The 24,291-nt window shown below is 38.7% G+C and overlaps 1 protein-coding gene across 1 annotated transcript in view; it reads right to left on the bottom strand.

Moving 5' to 3' along the window:
* Positions 1-719: 719 nt before the first annotated feature.
* Positions 720-24,291, bottom strand: part of LOC111158548 (FRY microtubule binding protein) — a 266,086-nt gene continuing 242,514 nt past the window's right edge. Inside the window, exons 57-61 of the mRNA XM_022520645.1 lie at positions 23,666-23,764; positions 21,276-21,359; positions 12,638-12,748; positions 2,741-2,943; positions 720-2,133 (exon numbers count right to left, since the gene is read on the bottom strand). Of these exons, the coding sequence (XP_022376353.1) occupies positions 1,875-2,133; positions 2,741-2,943; positions 12,638-12,748; positions 21,276-21,359; positions 23,666-23,764 (756 nt within the window). The 3' untranslated portion in view covers positions 720-1,874. The remainder of the gene's footprint in view (positions 2,134-2,740; positions 2,944-12,637; positions 12,749-21,275; positions 21,360-23,665; positions 23,765-24,291) is intronic.

Here is a 24,291-nt window from a genome sequence, read left to right as displayed (position 1 = left end):
CTTCTGTGGGATTTATTCTGAATGTAATTATAGATTTTTGTATACATTGGATGAGGTGCATTCAGGATCTTCCTATGCCACCATCTTGAATCCTCCCCCATCTCAAGAAAGTTATTACAATTGGTTAATAGTTGTACCTTGGGGAACTTAAAAATTCCTGGCTCATACTCCCCGTTACAGGCTACTTCTAGAAAATTACTACTTAAGATTTAGTTTTTGTATGTTAGAGAAGCAAGTTATATTTGTTAGTCTCAGTAAATATGAGTAGGAAGACAGTAACAGATTGTTGTGTGTGTCTGTGTCTCTGTTTTTCATGTGGGGTGGAGATATATGAGCAATGGTGACAGAATTAAAACTCATACTTTTCCTTAGAGTCTATCTCACAATTTAAAGGATAACAATCTGATGATAGATGCTGACAAGTAGAGCTCACTCTTCTGATTTCTCTTTTTGGTTGATTAGAGAGAGCTGGTTGAAGGTCACAGTCTTAACTTAGTGTCCACTTCCAAAGTGGTAACAGATAGTTCCTGCCTCACAGGGTCCCTGTGCTTGCTGCTCAGCCCCAGTGAAAGCCAATCATGGAATGTATATGAGTGGTGCTCCTTGGGGTAACCCACATGCAAACCTGTAAATGTGTGTCGAAGGCAACGATCTCTAAACCAGAAATAAAATCCATGGTCGATATGTATTTTTTTTTTTTTTTTTTTTAGTCTAAAGGAAGTTCTGAATAGATTATCAACCAAGATTACATCACAAAAACTTTGTATTTACAGAGTGAATAAGTTACATAGATCAACTTTGAATATGTTTCTGATGTGCAACTGGCTTACATGCACACAGCTAACACTTGACAGCATTAATCTGAAGGAGAAAACTTAAGAATGGCCCTTTACATATATGTTACAAATAAAATATGACATTTCTTAAGTAACAAAGTGACAACTCAGTTTATCTTTATGATTCTACTTCTGGCTATCCAAATGGATATTAAAATATGCATGCGTGACAGGTGAAAAGACTTGGAATTTATAATGTGAATTTCTTTAACTTTTTTTCCTACAAAATGGCAAAGTTGGTTAAAATTAACACTCATCCTTTTGTAGTATAAATATGCTCATATAAGCAACTTTCTAGTAAAAAGCAGCCAAGACCCTTACAAAAAGGTCTATCTGGACCATATTTGGTGCTAGGGTCCTAATCACAGACTTCTGCAAAGAGATTCAGGGCTTTCAGAAACAGTAGCCTAGCAACATAAGAAAGGTACTTCATAGCAGCTCCTTTTAGATACAGTAATCATATTCAAATTACAGTGTATATTAAATTGTCCATTTACAATTCCCTTTTCACATAAACAGGCTGTCAGCTTTTGACCGTCTAACAGTTTTCAGTGGCCAGCTTCATTCTGCCTGCCCCTTCCTCGGCCCACCAAAAAAAAGAAAAAAAAACAAAAGAAAAGGAAAAATAAAAGAATGTACAAGTTTTAGAATATAAAATATTTTAGTGAAGAAAACATTGCACTTTTGCCAATCTAAAATTGTTTCTAGAAAGGAAAGGTATTGTTCAGTGTAGTCGGCTTTGGTATGCAATGGAAGTCACTTTCTTCAGTAGTGAGTTGCATCTGCTCAGTAAAATAACACCATTGTGCCACACAGCATAACGGATGGAGTCTGTCCCAGAATATTCTATGCTACCTTGGTTCTGATAGTATTGCTACACGTTGGAAGTTCTGTCATCCTGTTTAGAAAAAGTCCTACAGGTAACAAGAGGGAGAACAGTCTGACCAAGCCTTCTGAAGGCTGAAAAGACACTGAATGACGTCACCCCAGCATGACAGCACCCCCAGCTTGGAACCCATGGGGGATGGGAAGCTCCTGTCAGAGACTAGTGCCAGAAACACTGGAGTCTGGAAGAAAAGTAGTGAGGACTCGGTAACTCTGGGCCCTGCGAATCATGTCCCGGATCTCCATGTTCAGCTCCATCAGCTTAGTGCAGATTTCAGTCAGGCTCTGGTTCGATCCCACCAATGCATAAGTACCCGTTTGTCCCAGAGTTTGATGGCGGAAATAAATATTCAGTAGTGTCTGGACCTCATCATCAGAACTGCTTCCAAAGATGTCATTGGGCCACAGACTTCTGTAGTCAAAAAACAGCATAGATTAGAGGCATTATTGGTTACAAAGTTGAGAGGTTATGAGCCTCTGTAGTATAAGAGTGTTTTGAGGTATAACTCACATACTACTATACAATTCAACCATCTGAAGCATACAACACAGTAGTTTTTAGTATATTCAGAGTTTTGCAAACATCACCATAACTGATTATGGAATGTTACTGGTTCTGATGAAAATATCCAAAGCTTCTAAATATCAGAACAGAATTTGATAATCATAAAATATTTATTTGCTATAGGATTCTGGTTCCAGTGACTGTGACTATACTACCAAAATGCAGGGGGAAAAGGACATATTTAAATAATTTTCAAAGTATACCCCAACAACCCCAACCCGAGTTTGAACTCTTTCAACATTACAGGAATGATAGAAGACCAGAAGTAACACCTATACTTTAAACATGTAAGTTCTGAAATCATATAGCTGGCATGGTAATGAGAAAGATTTGAGAAGGATGTGTATAAAATATCTAGATGTCCCATCTGTAGTGATTCAGTCCCCAGCCATGACAAAGTAACTATTAGGCATGCATTTCCTTTCACTGTTTCTAAAAGAAAGAGTAGAGTTACCTGCATTCCCTGATTTGCCGTAAAGCCTTGCCAAGTTCATTGTTCTTCAGGCACTCCAGCATGGACTGGATGGCTGCTTCAGTGGATGTGAAGGTTGGCTCAGACCATGCACCCTCTATATAGAGAGGGTCAGCTGCAATGGCTGCAGTGGCCTCCTTCAGGTTTTTCTTTAAGTCACTCAGTTCCCTGGACATATTTAGCAGCTGTTCAAAAGATTATTTTTATTATGTTTAGTTGCAGGCTAGATTTTGCATCCCCAAGAGAGAAAATTTTCACTTCTCTGCTTCTGGTTAAGTATAAGCTAAATATATTGGTAAACTAAAATTGAACTACTACCTGGTATGTGTAAGGGGTTATATATATTGCATAACTTTCTGTATCAAACACTGGGATACTCTCCTTAGATGGGAGGTTAACATTTCCCTTAAAATGTTTTCTGTTTAAGTAGAAGGGCATATCCATAGTTAAAATGCATAAGATAACAGGCTTGGGTAGAGCTGGGTTCAAATGCCAATTCTACACTGTATTATGGGACCATACTCCAATAAATAGACTTTTATGTGCTTCAGTTTTCTGATCTGTGAGACTGGAGACATTACCCACCTCACAGGTAACTTTAAAGATGAGATGATGTATATAAAATGCTTAGTACAGTTTGGCACATAAATGCTTACTAAACCTAATCTCGAACATGGATCTTGTTTGAAAAATAACTTTCATTTGTATGCCATAGGAAAGATGAAAGATAAAATTTAAGAGGAAAAAATCTCAAGGTAATGTTAGTATTCACGTTACAGAGCTAAGAGGTATTTTACCTCAAAATTACTGATACCAAAAGATAAATCATAAAAAAAGAACCTATGTCACTTTTTAGTGCCCCCCCCAAAATACTATGGAAGTCAACTATTTTGCAATTTCATCCCAAGAGCATTTTTAAAAAGTTAATGTGCCTTTAAAGATTTGTTTGCCTTTGTAAGGTAAATTGGTGATGTCTGTTTTCTTTGGAAAGTTGATTTACCCAACATCTTCATCTTTACTCATTCCCAGATAGTTAACTGGACCATGTATAGAACCAAAGCCCTCCAGAATTATTTGTCTTCACACAGGTAACTGTTACATACAACTACCTACTCCAATGCTAGGTTTGAAATTTACTGAGGTAATCCTTTTAAGTATGGTATTAGAGGAGGAGCTTGGGAAGATGGCAGATAAGGAGGATCCTAATCTCACCTCCTTTAATGGATACAGAGGCTACAACCACATATAATGCAACTCCCTCTGAAGACCACTCCAAGATTAGCAGAACAGATCTTCTACAGCTAAAGATACAAAGAAAAGCCACATTGATAAGGGTAGGAGGGGCAGAGAGCCAAACCCTGGGTTTGGTGATCCATAAGGAAGAGTGATATCACAGGTGCAGAGGTCTTTCCTGAGTAGTGAGGGGATTAATCCCCTGTCTTGGGGATCAGCATGGGGAAGATGAGCTCCTATAACACCTGGTTTTGAAAATCAGCAAGGCTCCAGAAGAGTGAAGGACTATAGTAAACTGAGACTCTGTTTTTAAAGGGCCAGCAGATTCTATCAATCACTTTAGGATTCATTACAAAGGCAGTAGTGTGAAAAGTACCTTGGTTATATAGGATTTATGGACTAAATTTTAAGGCAAATTTCAGATAGGTATGCATCTGTAGGAGCTTTCTGTTGGAATGGGAGTGTTGGCAGCCAACTTTTTTCTTCCTCTCCTTAAGTCTGGCTGGCCTCACACTGGTGGGAGCCAATTCTGACAATCTCCATCTACTTTGCTAGCCCTGCTTGCCCTGTCCTGGCAGATGACCCTCCTGCCACATAGGGCAGGCTGCCCCAGGCAGGATGGACGGGCCTTTTGCCCAGAATGCACCAGGGGCTAACCCCATCCACCAGCAGGCCTGCAGCGGCTGTAGACAGGCAACTCAGCCAGCCTAGCTGGGGTCAGCCCTGCTCACTAATGTGCCTAAAGCAGTCGTGGCCCAGTCACAGAAGGAAGGCACATATACCCCACACAGGGGACACCCTTGGAGTGCCTGGTTCTGGTGACGGGGGGAATGCACTACAGGGCTCCACAGGACACCTTTTACATAGGGCCACTACTTTCAAGACATAATACATTGAAACAGAGGTAGACAAAATGAGGGAAGAGGGGAATATGTTACAAATGAAAGTACAAGATAAAGCCTCAGAAAAAGTACTAAACAAAACAGATAAAAGTTGAAAGTGAAGGTCATAAAGATATTCGCTAGAGCTGAGTAGATGAACTCATGAGAATTTCAACAAAGAGAAAATATAAACAAGAATCAATAAGAGTCGGAGAATACAATAACTGAAAAGACAAATACAACGGGGGAATTAAAGGTAATTAGAGATGGAGAAGAATAGCTCAGTGATCTGAAAGACTGAGTAATGGAGAACACCCATGCTGAACAGCAAAAAAAACAATTTTAAAAAATGAGGTTAAGTTTGGGACCTTTAGACAACATCAGTTTTACTAACATTTTTAGGGGTCAGGAGGAGGACAGAGAGAGAAAGGGGGCAGATAACTTATTTAAAGATGTAATAGCAGACAATTTCCCTAACCTGGAGAATGAGATATCCAGGTAGTACAGAGAGCCTCTAACAAGATGAACCCAAAGGAGGTCACATGATACTTAAAATGTCAAATGCACCAATAGGAAGGCAATTAGTTACATAAGAGGGAAGCCCCATAAGGCTATAAGCTGATTTCTAGGCAGAAACTTTGAGTATATCATGCCACTCCCTTTTGGCCTACAAAGTGTTGAAAGGGAAAAAGTCTACAACCACAAATACCCTACTTAGCGTAGCATTCGAAATTGAAGGAGAGCATTTCCCAGAAAAACAAAATTAGTTTATCACCACTAAAGCAGTCTTACAAGAAATGTTAAAGACACTTCTTTAAACAAGGAAGTGTCCATTACTAGGAGAAATTATGAAAGGAAAAAATTTACTGGTAAACATATGCTAAAGATAGTAGTAGATCAATCACTTAGAAAGCTAGAATGATGACTAAAAGAAAAAATAGTAAAATCGATTGTATCTACAAAATTTAGGTGATACACAAAGATCTAAAATATGTCATATACAGGGGTGCCTGGGTGGCTCAGTGGGTTAAGCCTCTGCCTTCAGCTCAGGTCATGATCCCAGGGTCCTGGGATCGAGCCCCGCTTTGGGCTCTCTGCTGAGCTCTCTGCTCTCCTCCCTCTCTCTCTGCCTGCCTCTCTGCCTGCCAAATAAATAAAATAAAATAAAATGTCATATACATAAAATGGGGTAGAATTTAAAATGTACTGCTTTTTGGGGCACCTGGGTGGCTCAGTGGGTTAAAGCCTCTGCCTTCAGCTCAGGTCATGATCCCAGGGTCCTGGGATCGAGCCCCGTATCGGGCTCTCTGCTCAGCGGGGAGCCTGCTTCCTCCTCTCTCTCTGTCTGCTTCTCTGCCTACTTGTGATCTCTATCAAATAAATAAATTTAAAAAAAATGTACTGCTTTTAGAATGTGTTTGAAGTGATCAACTTAAAACATCCTGCTATATACATATACATAGAATGTTATATATGAACCTCATAGTAACCACAAACATATTAGAGACACAAAAATAGAAAGCCAAGACTAACACTGAAGAAGGTAAATTTATTAAAAAAAAAGAAGAACTATAGAAATATCGCTTTGAATGTAAATGGACTAAATGCTCCAATCAGAACATATAGGATGAATGAAAGGATAAAAAGAAAAACAAGACCCACCTGTTTGTTGCCTACAGGTTCAGACCTGGTTCAGACCTAAAGACACATACAGACTGAAAGTGAAGGAAAGGAAAAAATATTCTGTGCAAATGGAAATGGAAATGGAAAAAAAAAAAAGCTGGGATGGAAATACTTACGCCATATAAAATAGACTTTGAAACAAAGACTAACAAGAGATAAAGAACATGCTAGTAAGCCAAAGGATCAAGGAAGAAATCAAGAGAAAATAAAAAAAAAATACCTTGAAACAAATGAATATGGAAACACATGGTTCAAAATCTATGGGACTTAGCAATGATACTTTTTTTTTTTTATTTTTTGATAGAAATCACAAGTAGGCAGAGAGGCAAGCAGAGAGAGAGGAGGAAGCAGGCTCCCCGCCAAGCAGAGAGCCCGACACGGGGCTCGATCCCAGGACCCTGGGATCATGACCTGAGCCGAAGGCAGAGGCTTTAACCCACTGAGCCACCCAGGCGCCCCAGCAATGATACTTCTAAGAGGAAAGTTTATAGTGATACAGGCCTACCTGCAGAAACAAGAAAAATGTCAATCTAACCTTACATATAAAGAAACTAGAAAAGGAAGAACAAAGCATGGTTAGTAGAAGGAAGGAAATAATAAGACTAGAGTAGGAATAAGTGAAATAGAATATAAAAAATATAAAAGATCAATGAAGGTAAGAGTTGTTTATCAGAAAAGATAAAAACTTAGCATAATACCCTCTAGCTCCATCCACAGTGTTGCTAATGGTAAGATTTCATTCTTTTTTATCCATTCATCAATTGATGGACACCTGGGCTTTTTCATAATTTGGCTATTGCTGATAATGCTGCTATAAACATCAGCGTGCATGTGACCCTTTGAATTAGTATTTCTGTATCCTTTGGGTAAATACCTAGTAGTATAATTGCTGGCTCATAAGGTAGTTCTATTTTTAATTTTTTGAGGAATCTTCATACTGTTTTCCAGAGTGGCTATACCAGAGTCTACATTCCCACCAACAATATGAGTGTTCCCTTTCTCCACATCTTCTCCAACACCTATTGTTTCTTGCGTTGTTAATTTTAGCTGTTCTGACTAGTGTGAGGTAGTATCTCATCATGGTGTGTTTTTTTAAGATTTATTTTAGAGAGAGAGTGTGAGTGGGGGAAGGGGCAGAGGGAGAGAATTTCAAGAAGATTCCCCACTGAATGTGGAGCCTGACACTGGGCTTGATCTCATGACCCTGAGATCATGACCTGAGCCAAAACCGAGAGTCAGATACTCAGCTGACTGAACCACCCAGGTGCGCCTCTCATCATGGTTTTGATCTGTATTTCCCTGATGATGAGTGATGTTGAGCATCTTTTCACATGCATTATGTTAAGCAAAATAATTCAGTCAGAGAAAGACAAATACTATATGATTTCATTCATGTGGAATTTAAGAAACAAACATAGGGGAAGGGAGAAAGAAAAAAGGAGGCAAACTATAGAGAACAAACTGAGGGTTGATGGAAAGGAGATTAGTGGGGAATAGGCTAAATGGGTGATGGGCATTAAGGAGGGCACTTGTGATGAGCACTGGGTGTTGTATGTAAGTGATGAATCATTAAATTCTACTCCTGAAACCAATATTACACTTTATATTAACTAGAATTTTAAAAACTTGAAACAAAGTACATAAAATACACAATAAAAAAAGAAGAACTGATTAATCTTTAGCCAGACTCATCATGAAAAGAAGGGAGGACATTCATTGAATGAATAAAATCAGAAGTGAAAGAGATGTCACAACTGACAGCACAGAAATACAAAGGACTCTAATAGACTTTTATGAAAAATTATACAATTGGACAACATAAAAGAAGTGGATAAATTCCTAGAAACAGTCTTCGAGACTGAATCAGGAATAGAAAATCTGAACAGACTGATTACTAGTAATGAAACTGAATAATTCAAAAATTCTCAACATCAAACTGAGGGTTTTAGATGGGAGAGGGTGGGGGATGGGTGAGCCCGGTGATGGGTATAAATGAGGGCAAGGATTGCATGGAGCACTGGGTGTTATACACAAACAATGAATCATGGAACACTACATCAAAAACTAATGATGTACTGTATGGTGACTAACATAATAAAAAAATTATAAAAAATGAAAACTTCCAACAAAAAATCCAGAACCAAATAGCTTCATGAGTGACTCCATACCAAACATGTGAAAAATATTTAAGACCTAGCCTTCTCAAAGTATTCAAAAAATTGTAGAGGATGGAATGCTTCCAAATTCGTTGTACAAAGCCAATATGATCCAGATATCAAAATCAGACAAGCACAGTACAGAAAAAAGATTAAAGGCCAATATTCCTGATGGATATAAATGTAAAAACTGTCAACAAAACATTTGCAAACAGAGTTCAACAATATATTAAAAGGATCATTTATCATGACCAAGGAGATTTATTTCAGGGAGGCAGGGAAGTTCAATATCTACATATCAATGTGACAAGCCATACTAACATGAAAGAAATTATGATAATCTCAATAGATTAAAAAACATTTGACAAAAATTCAGCATTCATTCATTAAAAAAGTCAACAAATTAGGTATAGAAGAAACATACATTAACATAATGGGAGTCACATATGACATCTCTGTAGCTAATATACTCAACAGGGAAAAGCTGAAAGCATTTTCTCTAAGATCAGAACAAGCCAAGGATGGCCATTCTTGCCACTTTTATTCAACATAGAACTGGAAGACCTAGCCACAGCAGTCAGACAAGAAAAAGAAAAAGCATCCATATTGGCAAGGAAGACAATAAACTCACTATTTGCAGATGACATGATCCTATACATAGAAAACTCCAAAGATTCCACCAAAAAACTATTAGAACTAATAAACGAAATTCAGTAAAGTTGCAGGATACAAACAATATACAGAAATCTATACATTTCTGTACACTAATAGCAAACTGTCAGACATTAAGAATATGTCCTGTTTACAATTCCATCAAAAAGAACAGAATACCTAGAAATAAAGGTGAGGAGGTAAAAGATCTATACTCTGATAACTGTTAAGTTGTTGATGAAAGAAACTGAAGAGGACACAAACAAATGGAAAGATATACCACACTCATGAATTGGAAGAATTACTATTTTAAAAATGTCAGTACTACTCAAAGCAATCTGTAGCTTCAGTGTGATTCCTGTCAAAATACCCCCGGCATTTTTCACAGAACTGGAATAATCCCAACATTTGTGTGGAACCACAGAAGAGCCCCAATAGCCAAAGCAATTTTGAGAGAGAATGACAGAGCTGGAGGTATCCTAACCCCAGAATTCAAACAATACTGCAAAACTAAAATAGTCCTCAAAAACAGTATGGCACTAGAACAAAAGGATACATAGATGCTTGGAACAGAACAGAAGGCCTACAAATAAACCCATACCTACACAATTAATTGACAAAGCAACAAATACATAATGGAGAAGAAAAAAAAATCTTTTCACTAAATAGTGTTGGAAAAATTAGGCCACTTTCTTATGCCAGGTACAAAAATGAAATGCTTAAAGATTTACATGTAAGACCTAAAAGAAAATATAGGCAGTAGACTCTTGGGCAATGGTCTTATCGATGTTTTTTTGGACAAGTCTCTTCAGACAAAAGCAAAAATAAACAAATGGGACTACATGAAGCCAGAAAGTTTTTTGTGTTTTTTTTTAACATGTTATTTCAAAGAGTGAGGGCAAGAGAGAGCATGCACAGGGTGAGTGGCAGAGGGAGAAGCAGGCTCCTTGCTCAGCAGGGAGCATGACATGGGGCTTGACCCCAGGGCCCCGGGATCATGACCTGAGCCAAAGGCAGATGTTTAATCGACTGAGCCACCCAGGCACCCCAAAACTAAAGAGTTTTTGCACAGCAAAGGACACCATAAAAAAATGAAAAAGCAACCTATTAAATGGGAGAAGATATTTATAAATGATGTATCTGATCAAGGTGAATCTCCAAAATACGTAAAGACTCATAAAATCTGATGAAAAAAATGGGCAGAGGACCTGAATAGACATTTTCCCAAAGATGTACAGATGGCCAAAACTCCAGTGAAAAGATGCTCAACATCAGGGAAAATGCAAATCAAAATCACAGTGAAAGATCACCTCATACCAGTGAGAATGGCTAGAATCAAAAAGTTAAGAGAGAACAAGTGTTGTCAAGGATGTGGAAAAAGGAAGCCCTTATGCACTGTTCACAAGGATGTAAATTGGTGTAGCTACTGTGAAAAACAGTATGGAAGTTTCTCAAAAAATTAAATAACTACCCTATGATCTAGTAATTCCACTACTGGGTATTTTACCCAAAGGGAAAAAAAAACACTACTTTGAAGAGATAAATGCACCCCTTTATTTACTGCAGGATTATTTACAATAGCCAAGATATGGAAGCAACCCAAGTGTCCACTGCTAGATGTGATATACACACACACACACACACACACACACACGATAACTACACAGCCATAAAATGAATGAGATCTTGCCTTTGTGACAACATTGGCAGTCCTAGAGGGTATTATGCTAAGTGAAGTAAGTCAGATGGAAAAAGACAAATACTATATGATTTCACTTATATGTGGAATCTATAGTGGCCTCAGTCTTCCTTTATCCCTGTGTCAGCTGTGGCACCACGGGTCACCTGGTTCATCAGAGATAGAACCTGAGCCTTGCCCTCAACTTTTCCTTCTCCTTCATTCCTCACCCCAACCCCTGATCAGTTTCATAGATCTTTTGTGCTTAATCTTTCATTTTCTGTCCTCTCCCCATACCTAGCCCTTCTGTCCTGGTTTAAACCCTCATCCTTGTCTGTGCTATTTCAAAAGCCTAGGGACTAGTCTCCTGTCTCCAGCCTACCTGTCATCAAATCCACCCTCCACACCCCTGCCATAAACTAAAATAACTCCAGGCATAGTATCTTCTGTCATCTAACCCTTACTATCACTTGTGCCTGGTTCTGTCACTCCTTTTTGGTTTGCATTTCATATTCTAGCAACACTGAATTGCTTGTACTTGGGGTGCCTGGGTGGCTCAGTCAGTTAAGTGTATGACCCTTAGGTTCCATGTCCTGGGATGGGGCCCTGTGCTCAGGAAGGAGTCTTCTTTTCTCCCCCTCCCTCTCCCCTGGCTCGTGCTCACTCACTCTCTCTTAAATAAATAAAATCTTAAAAAATTAAGTTGCTTCCCCTTCCTTTTTAAAAAAGATTATTTATTTGAGAGAGAGAGAGAGAGAGAGAAGCAGACTTCCCACTGAGCAGGAATCCTGCCTGACACAGGGTTTAATCCCAGGACCCTGGGATCATGGCCTGAGCTGAAAGCAGACTTTTAACTGACTGAGCCACAGCTGTCCCTGTAGTTGCCTTCCCCATGCTCATGCTGCAGCTGCTTAATGGAACATTTCTCCTTAGCCCTCAGTTCCTCTAACTCCAGCTCGTACTTTAAGAAACAGCTCAGGTTTGATTTCCTTCAGAAAGCTTTCCTATTTCAATCTCCTGGCCTCCAGCAGAATTAGATACTTGACCTTTGTGCTTCCATAATATGCAGCGTACATTGCCATTATTTCACTTACTATGCTGCAGTAGTATTTCTTCACTTCTAGGAAAATTTTGGTTCACTTGGAAGTAGTATGTTTGTTACTTTGAGAAATATTAAAGCCTCCTAATGCGAAGCAGGACAGGGCAACTGAAGAGAATCAATTGTCACGTAGATATTTCCTTCAATCTGAATGTGCGGGCAAGTATGAAAAGGTCATTGTAAAGAAGAAAAACCGTAACACAGGAACTTTTTCAAATAAGAATGTCCAGAACCAGGGCCAGGATCATAGCATTAGGGAGGCACTCACTCTCAGGGCTGTCCTTAAATTTTGTGCCTAGTCACTTGCTTTACGTAGTCCTGGCACTGGCCAAACGAGAATAGGACATGAGACAATGCATATTTAAGTCTTGTGTTCAAGCAGATCAATTCTGTGGGAAGGAAATCACTTGGGCAGTTATAAAAGGGATGGGGGGAGATAACGAAAGGAAAGGAATGATTTTCACGGTAGAACTTGGGGTAGGGAGGTGTGTGGCTCACCTCTGGCATGGAGCTGACTTCATGCACCTGGCCGATGAGCTTACAGTAGGACTGAAAAAGCAGCAGCAGCTGGAAGTGCAGCTTGTATAATCTCTGACACAGTTCCAATTGCTAAAGAGAGAGCGTGCATGGGAAGAAACAGTTATTAAGGCTCATTCTTATATAACAAGTGAAATCTCAGTGGAGAAAAACATTTTTTTTTAAATCAAGGAAACATAACTAGCTGTTATTATTCCAGGTGACACAGAACAACAAAATCCAGCCAATAAATATCAGCGAGAAATTCACAGTATAAGAGAGAATAGCTTGGAAGATGACTAATTAGGAGGCGTCGCTATAAAAGGACTCAGTGAATCACCAAATTTTCATTATGTTTGCCAATTAAATACCTCCAAATTATAGCTGTGGTCATCTTAATTGCAGTTGTCTTAATTTGTATAAGCTAAAATTGTTTTTAAAAACAAAAACAATTATTACAAATATATTCGAAAGGCATTCTAGGTGTCAAATTTATAAATTCAGCAGTTTGGGACGTTACTCCATGTGATAATTCTGCCACGAGTGCAGACACTCATCTCAAAGTCTGTGTAAACACGACAGTCAGCCGTACGATCAACGCTTCTACTCCGTGCTCAGTAAATATTTGTTGAATTACAGAGTTAAAAAAGGGCTACAAGTGCTAACAGAAAAGAGAAATTAAGGGAACATTCAAAACTTTCTATGGAAAAAACATTAAAAAAGCATCATATAAAATGGCCCTTGAGCCCTATAGATACCTCTCGAATTTAAAATGTTTTCATTATATGGCTTATGTATACTTTGCAGGAAAAATTAATCTTGAATAGTCCCAGCACCAACGATCATACTACTCTTTGAGCTCTATCTGCTTGTAATTGGCTCTATACTTCTCCTGTTTCACTCTAAGAATGAGTTAGCAACTAGGTGGTAGATGGGAATTCTGTGAAAGAAAAGAGCAGCCTTCACAAGATAGAATTTCATGTTTCACGGCTCAGCAGTCACCAGGGAAAGTGGGTTAAATATGTGGCGTCAACGAAACATGTCACTGTTCAGTTTTCAAATGTTGTTAAGTAAGGATAAATAGGGCCTTTCTTTTGCTAATGGACTATAAAGAACTCAGCTCAGAATTGTTCCCCCAAATCAGTTTAGGGAGAGAAATTACAAGAATTTAAACTTAGGCTTTAGGAAGAATACCCTATTGATCATATTAATACAATCGTGATCCTAATTGTTAAAAGTTACCAAAGTCCATGCTAAGGCTATGCTCAGTGAAATTTTCTTTCTCTTGTCCTTTCCCTGGCTCCTGGGGGGAAAATAACAATTCTAGGTTTAGATTTAGATTGATTTGCTCTCTCAATGCTGATACCAAACATAAGTTTAAAGAAATAGCCACACTTATTAGTTAGCTCAAACTAGATCTTTGGTTGTTTTAGTAAAGCATTTTGGTTTTTGATCATTTAAACCTTTCTTTATGGAAATCTTTTAAAATCTGATATAAAAGATAACTGCTAGAAACTTGCAGATAAATTTTAAAAAGTATTGTTTAAAAATAACATTACCTTCATAAATTTAGGGTGAAACCTAGCTATGAAAACTCTGCCCTTTGTTACATGCTGGATAATGCGGGTTATTACTCAAAAAATCCCACTGGTAGTATGAGAGTTCACAGCAACTTGAGTTTCTACTTTGGGACGAAAGCAGCCCAGAATGCTACTAATTCACTGCATGTCTCAGTCTACCAAATAAAATAAAATGAAACGCAAAGGGGAAAACATGCTAAGAGCTATAATAGTAACAGTAAAAATAAGATTTGTTATGGGTCCATGCCTAAAATGGACAAAGAGTATGAAAGAAAGTTAACTTACTGCAAGAGATTCCATTTGCTACACAGCAAGCATGGCACAGGAAACAAAGGAAAGGAAAGAAAGTACAGGGTCAGTGTAATGCATGCAACGGAAAGCATGGCCCTCTTCCAAGAGCAGAACCGTCAGCAGTATTAGCATTGCTTGCCCAAACTTGATAAATGGTTGCACGTCTTGTACCCATTCAACATGCACAGCGGTCCAGTTAAAAAGAAGCTTGAATGGGAAACATGTCACTGAAAAATATAATCGGTAATCGTTTAGGTTCTCTGATTAGTTGGTTTAGGTTTTGTCAGTCTTGGACACCAAGGTCAAAACTTTTATTACTTGAAGGTTTTAATGTGTAACTGTGAATAATATGTGAACAGAGTAAAACCGTGAGGAGACCATCTGAGTAATCTGAAAGAACGGTAGCCCTAAAGAAATTACACTTTTGCTACCTGTTAAAGGGCAGAGTCTTTAATCCGTTTGACTTCCTATCTGCTAAACTATGAGTATCCAAGAAACAAAGAATATAGTTAACAATCTAAGTGGCATTTTCTTTAGAGTCAGATTGCCTTCCTCATTAAGAATATTTTATAGGACTGTGAGATATAGTCATCTCCAAGGAATAAACCTAGTCTATATACTCCCAAACAAGTGTGAGTTATGACAAGTAATTTTCTTGCATTTCATTTGTAATAATTTGTTCTCAATTTCTAAAAGCAATCTAGAACTGGTGGGTAGTTTAGAATAATATAAATTTGTAATTGAGCCGTGTTCAATTATGGCTTCCATTTTTTGGTATTGTCATATCATAACCATAGACTTGGTTTTAAGGAAAGTATGAGTATGTTGGAAAGGTGATCAGAGTCTGACAGAGTATTAAGAAAAAAACAATTTGGCCATTCCTAAGTATGGATCAGTATATCTGGTTCTGGGTTTTCAAAATATTTAAAGACCTATCTAACTTAGTTTCTAATTCTTGACAGGAAAACCACTTATTTTAAAGCTCTTTTTAAAAAAAAAAATCTCTGGGTTATTATCAGTTTAATGTACTATGCTTAATATAAGGTACATTACACACACAAAACTATCAAATTATTTATCAGTATCTTTAAACATAAAGCCTCGCCACTATCATTTCCCAACCCCTTTCCCTGCCCTCCTAGGGTCTCTTCTTGCCTCACCTGTTACTAATATCCAATGAACTGGGCGCTTTGATGACTACTATATTATGTTTATTGAGTAGTTTTTTGGACCTTGGCCATGAATATCTTTCAAAGCTTTGAAAGATAAAGACGTTGAAGCCTGTGACGCAGATTACACAGCCTGAGGTATTTGCTATTTTTAAGAAAACTTAATGCCTAGACATTTTTATAACCAAACCTTAAGTACTGAAAAAACTGCTGTCTTTCTCCTGTTTTCCGAAACAAGGTTGTAATCCAAGAAGGTCATCAAACCAGTTAAGCTGAATGTCCTCTGTTCAATAAAGGCAAAGACTTTTTGACTCCAGCTTGGTGCTGAGGAATTTCATTGTCCATGAATTCTTCCCACTCAGCTCTCAAGGCACAAAACTGTATTTCTTGGGGGATGGCCAGCCTGACACAGACCAGTTCTCAATATCCTTCTTAAACGCTCCTTTTTAGGTAGGTTGGTGCAAGCTGCCTTGCTATTTATTGTCTCACAATCCTTTCCTAGGCCACAGGCTGGGGCCTCGTTTGCGTTGAGAGCTCCCAAACAGACAGTGAAAAGTGCCTTTCTAGGGGGCGATTTTATGGAAAATGTTAAAACCTTTTATCCTTCCCGTGCTAATGTTTTCCTGTATCCAGGTTTTGAGAATAATCCCTCCATAAATCTTTGTGAACGTATTTATGCTTTCGTGACTTAAGATTCTTCTGAAAATTTTATGGGAATGGCACTATTTTATTGGGCCAGAAGGATTTTCTTCAAGCCTTATTCCTGCACTCCTAATACAACTTGATTTATACATTGGATTTAGATGTATGTTTTCTTAAAACTAAGAAAAAAGATCAAGAAACCAAGACATTAAAAAATGATCATAGGCAGGGTAGCTTAAAAGCCCAGAATAATCTAATTTTTGTTCATTACAGTAGCATAGCCATCTGGGTTTCTCTGTATTCTGCTCTGAAGTGAGTTCTATGCTTACAACCATTAGCAGCCAGGTAAAAATCCGAGAAATGTTCACCCTGACAGAAGATGATCCACAGTGTACTATAATAGCTTTTATTTTCGTCATAGTTAATCTCTGAAAGCCACTGGTTTAAATTAAATGGGATAAAATGTAGACAACCTAGCCTAAGGTTGCAGCTTCCTTACTCAAGAATACATAGATGCATTTAATCTCCTAAGTGGGTATAATCAACATGGGCCCGCCCGTTGCTAATATCACTCGGGGCTGGCTCACCATGACTACTGTATTATGTGTCGCTGAATAATTTTTTGGACCTCAGCCATGGATATCTTTCAAAGCTTTGAAAGACAAATACCTTTAAGCCTATGATACAGATTACACAGCCTGAGGTATTTACTATTTTTAAGAAAACTTTAACATCAGGAGACACTTGTTTCCAGTCAATGCAGGGAAAAGGATTCCTTACAGAAGAGTAATTGACTCTATCTGAAGGGTGATGTTTCATGAGTTACGATTTAACTGCAGAAACTGCAACCTGTCTTATTCGGTTTGTGTTAAGAACAGAGGTTGCCGTCTTCTCGTGCATAGATTATGCAGGGATACTAAGTGCGTAACAGGGATAGTAAGTACATAACTGAGAGGGCTGGTGTCCAAAAAGACCCTAGTAATTGGAATGACGATTTGTATATAAGATGAAATGTAGCTGGGCCAAATGTAAATGAGTCCGAAGAGTGAAATGTTCCAGTAGTGCTCAGAAATAACCTGTTGAATTGGGACTGTGCCAACTAACATCACTTATAATGAGTGAAATGGAAATAGCCCCAGCTTTGCCAGGCCAGGCCCCACAGGACCCGGGAGGTGAGTGGTATTCACTAGTTGAAGGTCTAAGCCTCGTGTTGCCATCTGGAGCACCTGGAGCGGGGGTTCTTCTCCCCGACCCACATTTCTACTAACATCAACTACCTAGTGGTAGCTGCCCTTAGATGAATTGGAGAAGGTCAGAGAAGGAAATGGAGAGGTCAGTGGGAACCCAAATTCTTAATTAGAAGTGCTGATTTAGATCACGAAGAGATTTGTCCCTCCTCTTGCTTGGGCTGAGGAAACACAGGTAAAGCAGGGTCTGCACATCAGTGAAACTGCTCTTATGAGACCCAAGCAGATCACACTCCTCTTCTTATGTTCTATTAAGTGTATGCTGTGCGATATTCTAGGAGAATGGCTAATAATCACCCACAAGCCTAAATCATTGACTAATCATGCCTGTCTTTTAAAATAAGCCTTCCCTCAAAAATACTTCCCAAGTATTAGAGACACTTTTTTTTTTTTTTTCAAAGAAACTGTTTGTTTTGTCCATGCACTGAGAATTCTCCTCTAATAGACACCCGAGCAAGCAAGGTCAGCAGACAGACGCTTGCGTCTTACATACATAGAGATGTTTCTCACACAGGCAAAAGTAACACTCTCTCAAGCGGGTGCTAAAGGGTGGCTCATTTTTCTTGAAACACACTCCCTGTCTGGTTTTCCACTTCCTCACTTGGGGGCCTTAAGTACAGCAACACATTTTTCTCTTATAAGAAAAACAGCAGTCCAAGCACCATGATGATTGGCACCCGGGTCTTGTCCAGATGCTGGAAATTTTCTTCTAGCCTTTATCTATGTGTATGTTTTTACCTTATTTATTTATTTATTTATTTATTTTTAAAAATTATTTCTTTTCAGCATAACAGTATTCATTGTTTTTGCACCACATATGTTTTTACCTTTAAACTGAGTTAGACTAAATATAAACTGTGGGGTGGGAAGAATCTGGCCTGCAAAGGTAGCCTCTCAGCCTCAACTTTCCTATCTGCAAAATTGGAAAAACCAATTTTGGACTGTTGTCCAAAGGACTGCTGTAAAAGGTCAAATGCAATTATATGTACAGTGTTTGAAAACGATTAGTTTCTTCTTTCCATGTCTATATTCTCAAGCCTTTATTATAATGCTAACAGAGTTGCCATGTATAAATACTTGAATAAAGAAATGAAGTCTAAAGAAAAGGGACGAGAAGAACCACGACTACAACAGAGATGCACAGAAAGGGGTTGATGAGGAGGAAATGAAGAAAAAAAACCATCAGCAAGAAGATTAAGCAAAAACAACAGAAATCTTTCTTCTAGGGACGTGGAGAAGAAATGGGTGAGGGAGCAACTGAACACAAGAAAATCATAGAAATAAACTATAAGCACAACAGAGACACATAGTAGAAAATTAGAATGTTTTGGAAAGAGGGTAATTTAACCGGAAGTCCTGAGTTTTTAGATTTAACCAGGAAGCTGTAAACAAATGAACAAATAAATAATTTTGTTTTAACCCTCATTCTCAAAAATCTGCACTGTATTATTACATTTTCCTGATTAAGATTTGATTATTAGAGAATATAACAGAATTAGATGATTGAGGGTAAATGTTTAGACAACTATTTTTATAGTCCACCAGACAAACTATATCATGAACTGAACTTGGTTTTTGCTAACTGTAAGTCATAACTTGGTAACGTGTCTCTGGACTGGATTTATTTTAATAGAGTATAGTGGAGGGAGGATTGGGCCTGGAATCAAAAGGCGTGAATGCTACTGGGTGGCAAAAAATTGTAACATAGCCTGTGTGTGTGTGTACGCACGTGTGTGTGTATATATGATGTATAATGTATTTAATACGTTACTTCTGGGGTATGCTCAAAGGTTATTCAGTGACAATCAGAGTCACAAGTCATTTGAGGCAGGACATCACGGACGCATATGCAGGGACTGATGGAAAGTCTAGAGTCTGTTGTATTTTGAACTGCACATTCAGCTATGCTTACTGGAGACATCTCATGTGATGTCACAAAACCCATATTTTAAAAATGAATTATAGATATGTCATTTGTTATGTACATTTGCCTGTTTCCAGACACAGTGGCCAGGACATGATTTTTGCCCTTCGCCTATCAACCATGAAGCCTTGGACCAGTCAACCTTGGTTTCCTTATCTAGAATGGGGCTGCCACTGCCTGCCCAGCCTCCCACACCCAGGAAGATTAATGACTTCAGGGATATGAAAGTTTTCTGTAAGACACAATGTCAGATACAAATGTGTCCTCAAGAAGGGCCATGATGTGTAAATGCAACCCACGCGTTAGAACCCTATCTAAGATATTTCTCAGTCTTGTAGTTTGCTTGTTCAGTCTTGGACTCCTTCACTAACACTTACCCAGGGCCTCACCTGGGGACTCACCCACAGCGAGGATAGTTACCCTGAGGACTCCAAACTCACTCAAAACAATGACCAGATTGAATCCAACCACTGGTATTCTGTTGAAAATTTTTACCCCTCATTTTTTTTGTTTTTACACGTTAGCAAAGCACTGTGTCTAACACAGAAAGATGGTTTCTCATCCCCTGAAGGCTGCACAATCCAAAATGCTTTTTTTCAGTAGTGGTGATATAATTCCAAGGTAGCACCTCTGCCTGACTGGGCAGCAGCCTCCTCAATTGCCTTCCCTAATCCACTGTGGTGCACTTCAGTCTGTTTCCAGAGTAGAATGCAGGAGCCTGACTCTAATCCTACCCATGCATTAAAACATTTCAATTGCCTGCCATTTCTGTGAAGATAAACACCAAAGCCCCACATGGTCTGGCTTCTGCCAGCTTCCCTAGACTCTTCTCAAACTTTTCTCCAAGTTGCTTTCTATACTTGCAGCCACACAGGCTCTCTTCATTTCTTGCAAATGGTCACATCCCCTTCTGCCTCAGGACCTTTGCACAGGCTCTCCACTCACTCTCCTTCACTTGGCTACCTCTGGCTCCTATTTAGGATCTCCACTGAGATGGTACTTCCATGAAGAAGGCTTCTCAGAACTGCCCCCCCCCACATTTGATCAGGGTCCTTTGTTACCTTCTTGCATAGTTTAAGGTTCTTTCCTGAGTACCACTTATTGCTATTTGCACCTATATGATTTTTTGATTAATGTCTGTGTCCCTGACAAGATTGGAAGATCCACAAGAGTGCATGCTTGTCTGTTGTTCATTATCATATCTACCACGTGGACCACATAGGAGGCACTTAGTACATAATTGCAGAATAAATTATTTTAATCCATTTATAGTCTTCTGCCCCACTGCCCTGACGATACAGCACACATTTGTAAGTCAGTTGGTCTGAGGTGTATATTAAAACAATTCTAAAGGGGAAAAGACATATCTATCATAGAGTGATTGCTGAAAGGTCAACAAAGATTTCCTTCACTGACAAAACTAAGTGATTTGGTGAAGAATGAATGAAATTTGGTTTTATATTCTAAAGGAAGAGCAGATTTATTAGGAAATGATTAGTATAGTTAAATGATGGCCAGCAAAAAGATCATTTTTATACCTCTGCTTTTCCAAAAATAAGACTCCCCTCCCCACAAGTCCCATCAACACACAGTCATGCGTGGTTTGAACATCATTCCGTCTTACAATAGCCAATAGGCTTCTTGTGAATGTAATGGGGTGACCCATTGTGCACCTTCCTTTCTCATGCTCTATGCTTCTCGGGTGGATCAAAATCAACACACGCCGTCAGAGCACAGAAAAGATAAATTCTAACAGGTTTTCATTACCTTTTCTTCCGAGTCGCCTGGCTGACAGGTAATTACTCCGTCTCTTGATCCTCCTGCAAATGTTGCCTTACAATTTGCAAGCCACTGTTGTCAGAAAGAGATGCAGACATAGGTAAAATCAGTGATGTTCTTGGAACATTTTTATCATCAGTCCTGTCAGGGAAAATTGATGAAGCTTCTAATCATAGTAATATAAAATTTTGCTGTAATGCCTTTTTGAAATTATTTTTTTCTGGTTAAAGATGAACTATTTGAGATTAAAATATCTATTCATGTGGGTTCGGTGATGCTCATTTTTAAATTTTCATATTTTTAAAAGATTTTGTTTACTTATTTGAAGGGGAGAGAGAGAGACTGAGAGAGAGAGCATGATCAGGGCAGATGGAAAGGGAGAAGCAGACATCCGGCTGAGCAGGGAGCCCGATGTGGGGCTTGATCCCAGGACCCTGAGATCATGACCTAAGCCAAAGGCAGCCACGTAACTGACTGAGCCACCCAGTCCCCATATGATGCTCATTTAAATATGTAATTTCAGCATTGTGATATAATATTCTTGGAGGATGGTTTCACCAGACCATTCCTATTTTATGTATAAACTTAAAAATATCATATACAGTTAGAAACCTTTCTTGTAATTGAAATTTGGAGATAATACCAACCATTCCTCATAGGATGGCAGATTCTGGACCATGCAACTGGACTCATGGCCCACCTGCCTCTCTGTGATATTGGGTGGCTTCTGTGGGGGCAGGTCTATTTCAGTGTAAGAAAGGCTATTAAAATAACAGCTCAGCTACTCAGAGATTCTGCCGTCCTTAAGTATTTGGGATAGTAACTAATACAGATACTAACTAATACAGATGTGACAAGGAACCCCCAGGCACAAAACAATAAGCCGTGAAGAACTGAAATTCACATCTGACATCAAAAGAGTGGTTTGTTCACCAAGAAGAATGGAAGGATTTTTTTTTTTTTTTGAGGGGATTTTTTTTTCAAATATTTTATTTATATATTTGACAGACAGAGATCACAAGTAGGCAGAGAGGCAGACAGATAGAGAGAGAGGTGGAAGCAGGCTCCCTGCAGAGCAGAGAGCCCGATGTGGGGCTCGATCCCAGGACACCGGGACCATGACCTGAGCCAAAGGCAGAGGCTTTAACCCACTGAGCCACCCAGGTGCCCCTGGAAGGATTATTTTTATGAACTGATGATAGAGAAGGTGGAAAGCCATGACCAATAAAGCCACAAAATAGAAGACAATGGAAACTGTTATAGTAGAATGTTTGGACTCTCACCCTTGGGTAGATGATGAAGAGATCAATAACAACAAAAACAACAAACAAAAAACAAGTAACTTTATAATGAATGTTTTCTGTGTATGAAGCACTGTGCTGGGCAGTTTACATAGGTTATTTCTATTTTAAAAGGCAATACTGTGTTGTGTTTGAGAGTATGGACTTTTGGATCTTGTAGACCTGGGTTTCAATACCAACTTTCCACATCCTAGCTAATGAGGACAATAATAGCGATTCCAGGGTAGTTGTGAGCATTCCATGATTTAATTTAAAATATCTAACTCTTATCATGTTGGACACATAGAAAGGACACAGGAAAGGATACATGCTATGACTATATTATTATATCCTTACAACAATTCTGCAAATTAATTATTATCGCCATCTTACAGATGACGAATCTACGCTAAGGAGGTTAAGTGACCTACCCATTTCACTAACCCTTAAGCAGCTGAGCTGTGATTTGAACCCATGTCCATGTGATTTCAAAATCTAGGCTTTTTCTATAGTGTTTGGCATATTATAAGAAGTGTCCCACAGATATTACACATAATTACTTGTCAAAAATCAGGGGGTCTGCATGCCTGGTTTCTGGATCACTTTTGTCTCTAACATTTACAGTCTAGATCTACAAAGGAAAAAGAGAGTAAAGAGCAGGAGTCAAGGCCAGGAGAGGCAGCTACAGAGAGTAGTTAAAAGGAGAGAGCTGAGATCCACCCCATCTAGTTTCAAGTGAGGCAAACGCTGGAAGGAAGTAATTAACAATTTTATTAAATCTCTGAGAAAAGTTAAAGACATTGACAAGGAGACATATCAAGCAAATACCCATGTTTCCCAGTTTCTGGGTAGGGAAATTATGGGGCTAAAAATGAAACTTCTCATTTGTTTCATTTGAAAACTTCTCATTTGTAGACATCATTTTTGTTTCATCCATACTGTTGACTGGAGTTGCAGCCCCTAACAGAGGAACAGATGAGGTTTGTCTTCTCCCAAAGATCCTGTCTTAGATTAATCACAACACCTCCCCAGGGCTCACAGTGGTGGGGTTCATTTGATTTTAATTGAATGTATATGCACAAAAACACAAAAACTTACTGAGAGAGTGGCTTCTTTTCTGTTGTTGTAGGTATCCAAATACTCTTGCAGTTCTAAAACACTGAACTTGAGCTTGTCCAGAAGTCCACAAGACAGGAGCTAAATACAGGAAAATCATTTGTATTAAAACAACTAGAGTGATAACTAGATGAGGCATGGCTACAGAGATAGAAAAGAGAAGTATATTTAGAACTAATGTAAAGTGGGGACCAGTGGCTCCATTTTTAGTAAGCTGTGCAATCTGTAACTTTGCTCCACAATCAGCTGCAGTGGCGACTGAACTGTGTGTGAAGACAGACCCAAATAGACTTTTGAAGTGATTTTATCGTTAATCTGAACTTTAAATCATTTAAGATAGAATGGGTTCTCTTACTACATTCCCTGCTGCAAGGTAGCTAACCACCAAGTTCCTGGAAAGACTAATTCTTCAGAGACTTTTGAAATCAAAGCACATTTGCATTGGTTCTAAATTCAGTAATTACTCAGCCTATGAGATGGTTGTGTGATACGCTTGAGGGCGTGAACCCTCAAAGAAATCACCTGTCAGGCAGGCTTAAAGTTTTATTTAGGAAGTCATGATTTAGCAGTCAGCCAGAGGATGCTTTAACCAACCCTCAAACTCATCA

Source organism: Enhydra lutris, unplaced genomic scaffold (assembly GCF_002288905.1).
Source record: "Enhydra lutris kenyoni isolate GAN:26980312 unplaced genomic scaffold, ASM228890v2 scaffoldscaffold60, whole genome shotgun sequence".
Classification (NCBI taxonomy): domain Eukaryota; kingdom Metazoa; phylum Chordata; class Mammalia; order Carnivora; family Mustelidae; genus Enhydra; species Enhydra lutris.
Note: the sequence above shows the minus strand (reverse complement) of the source record. Positions and strands in the feature narration are given on the sequence as shown.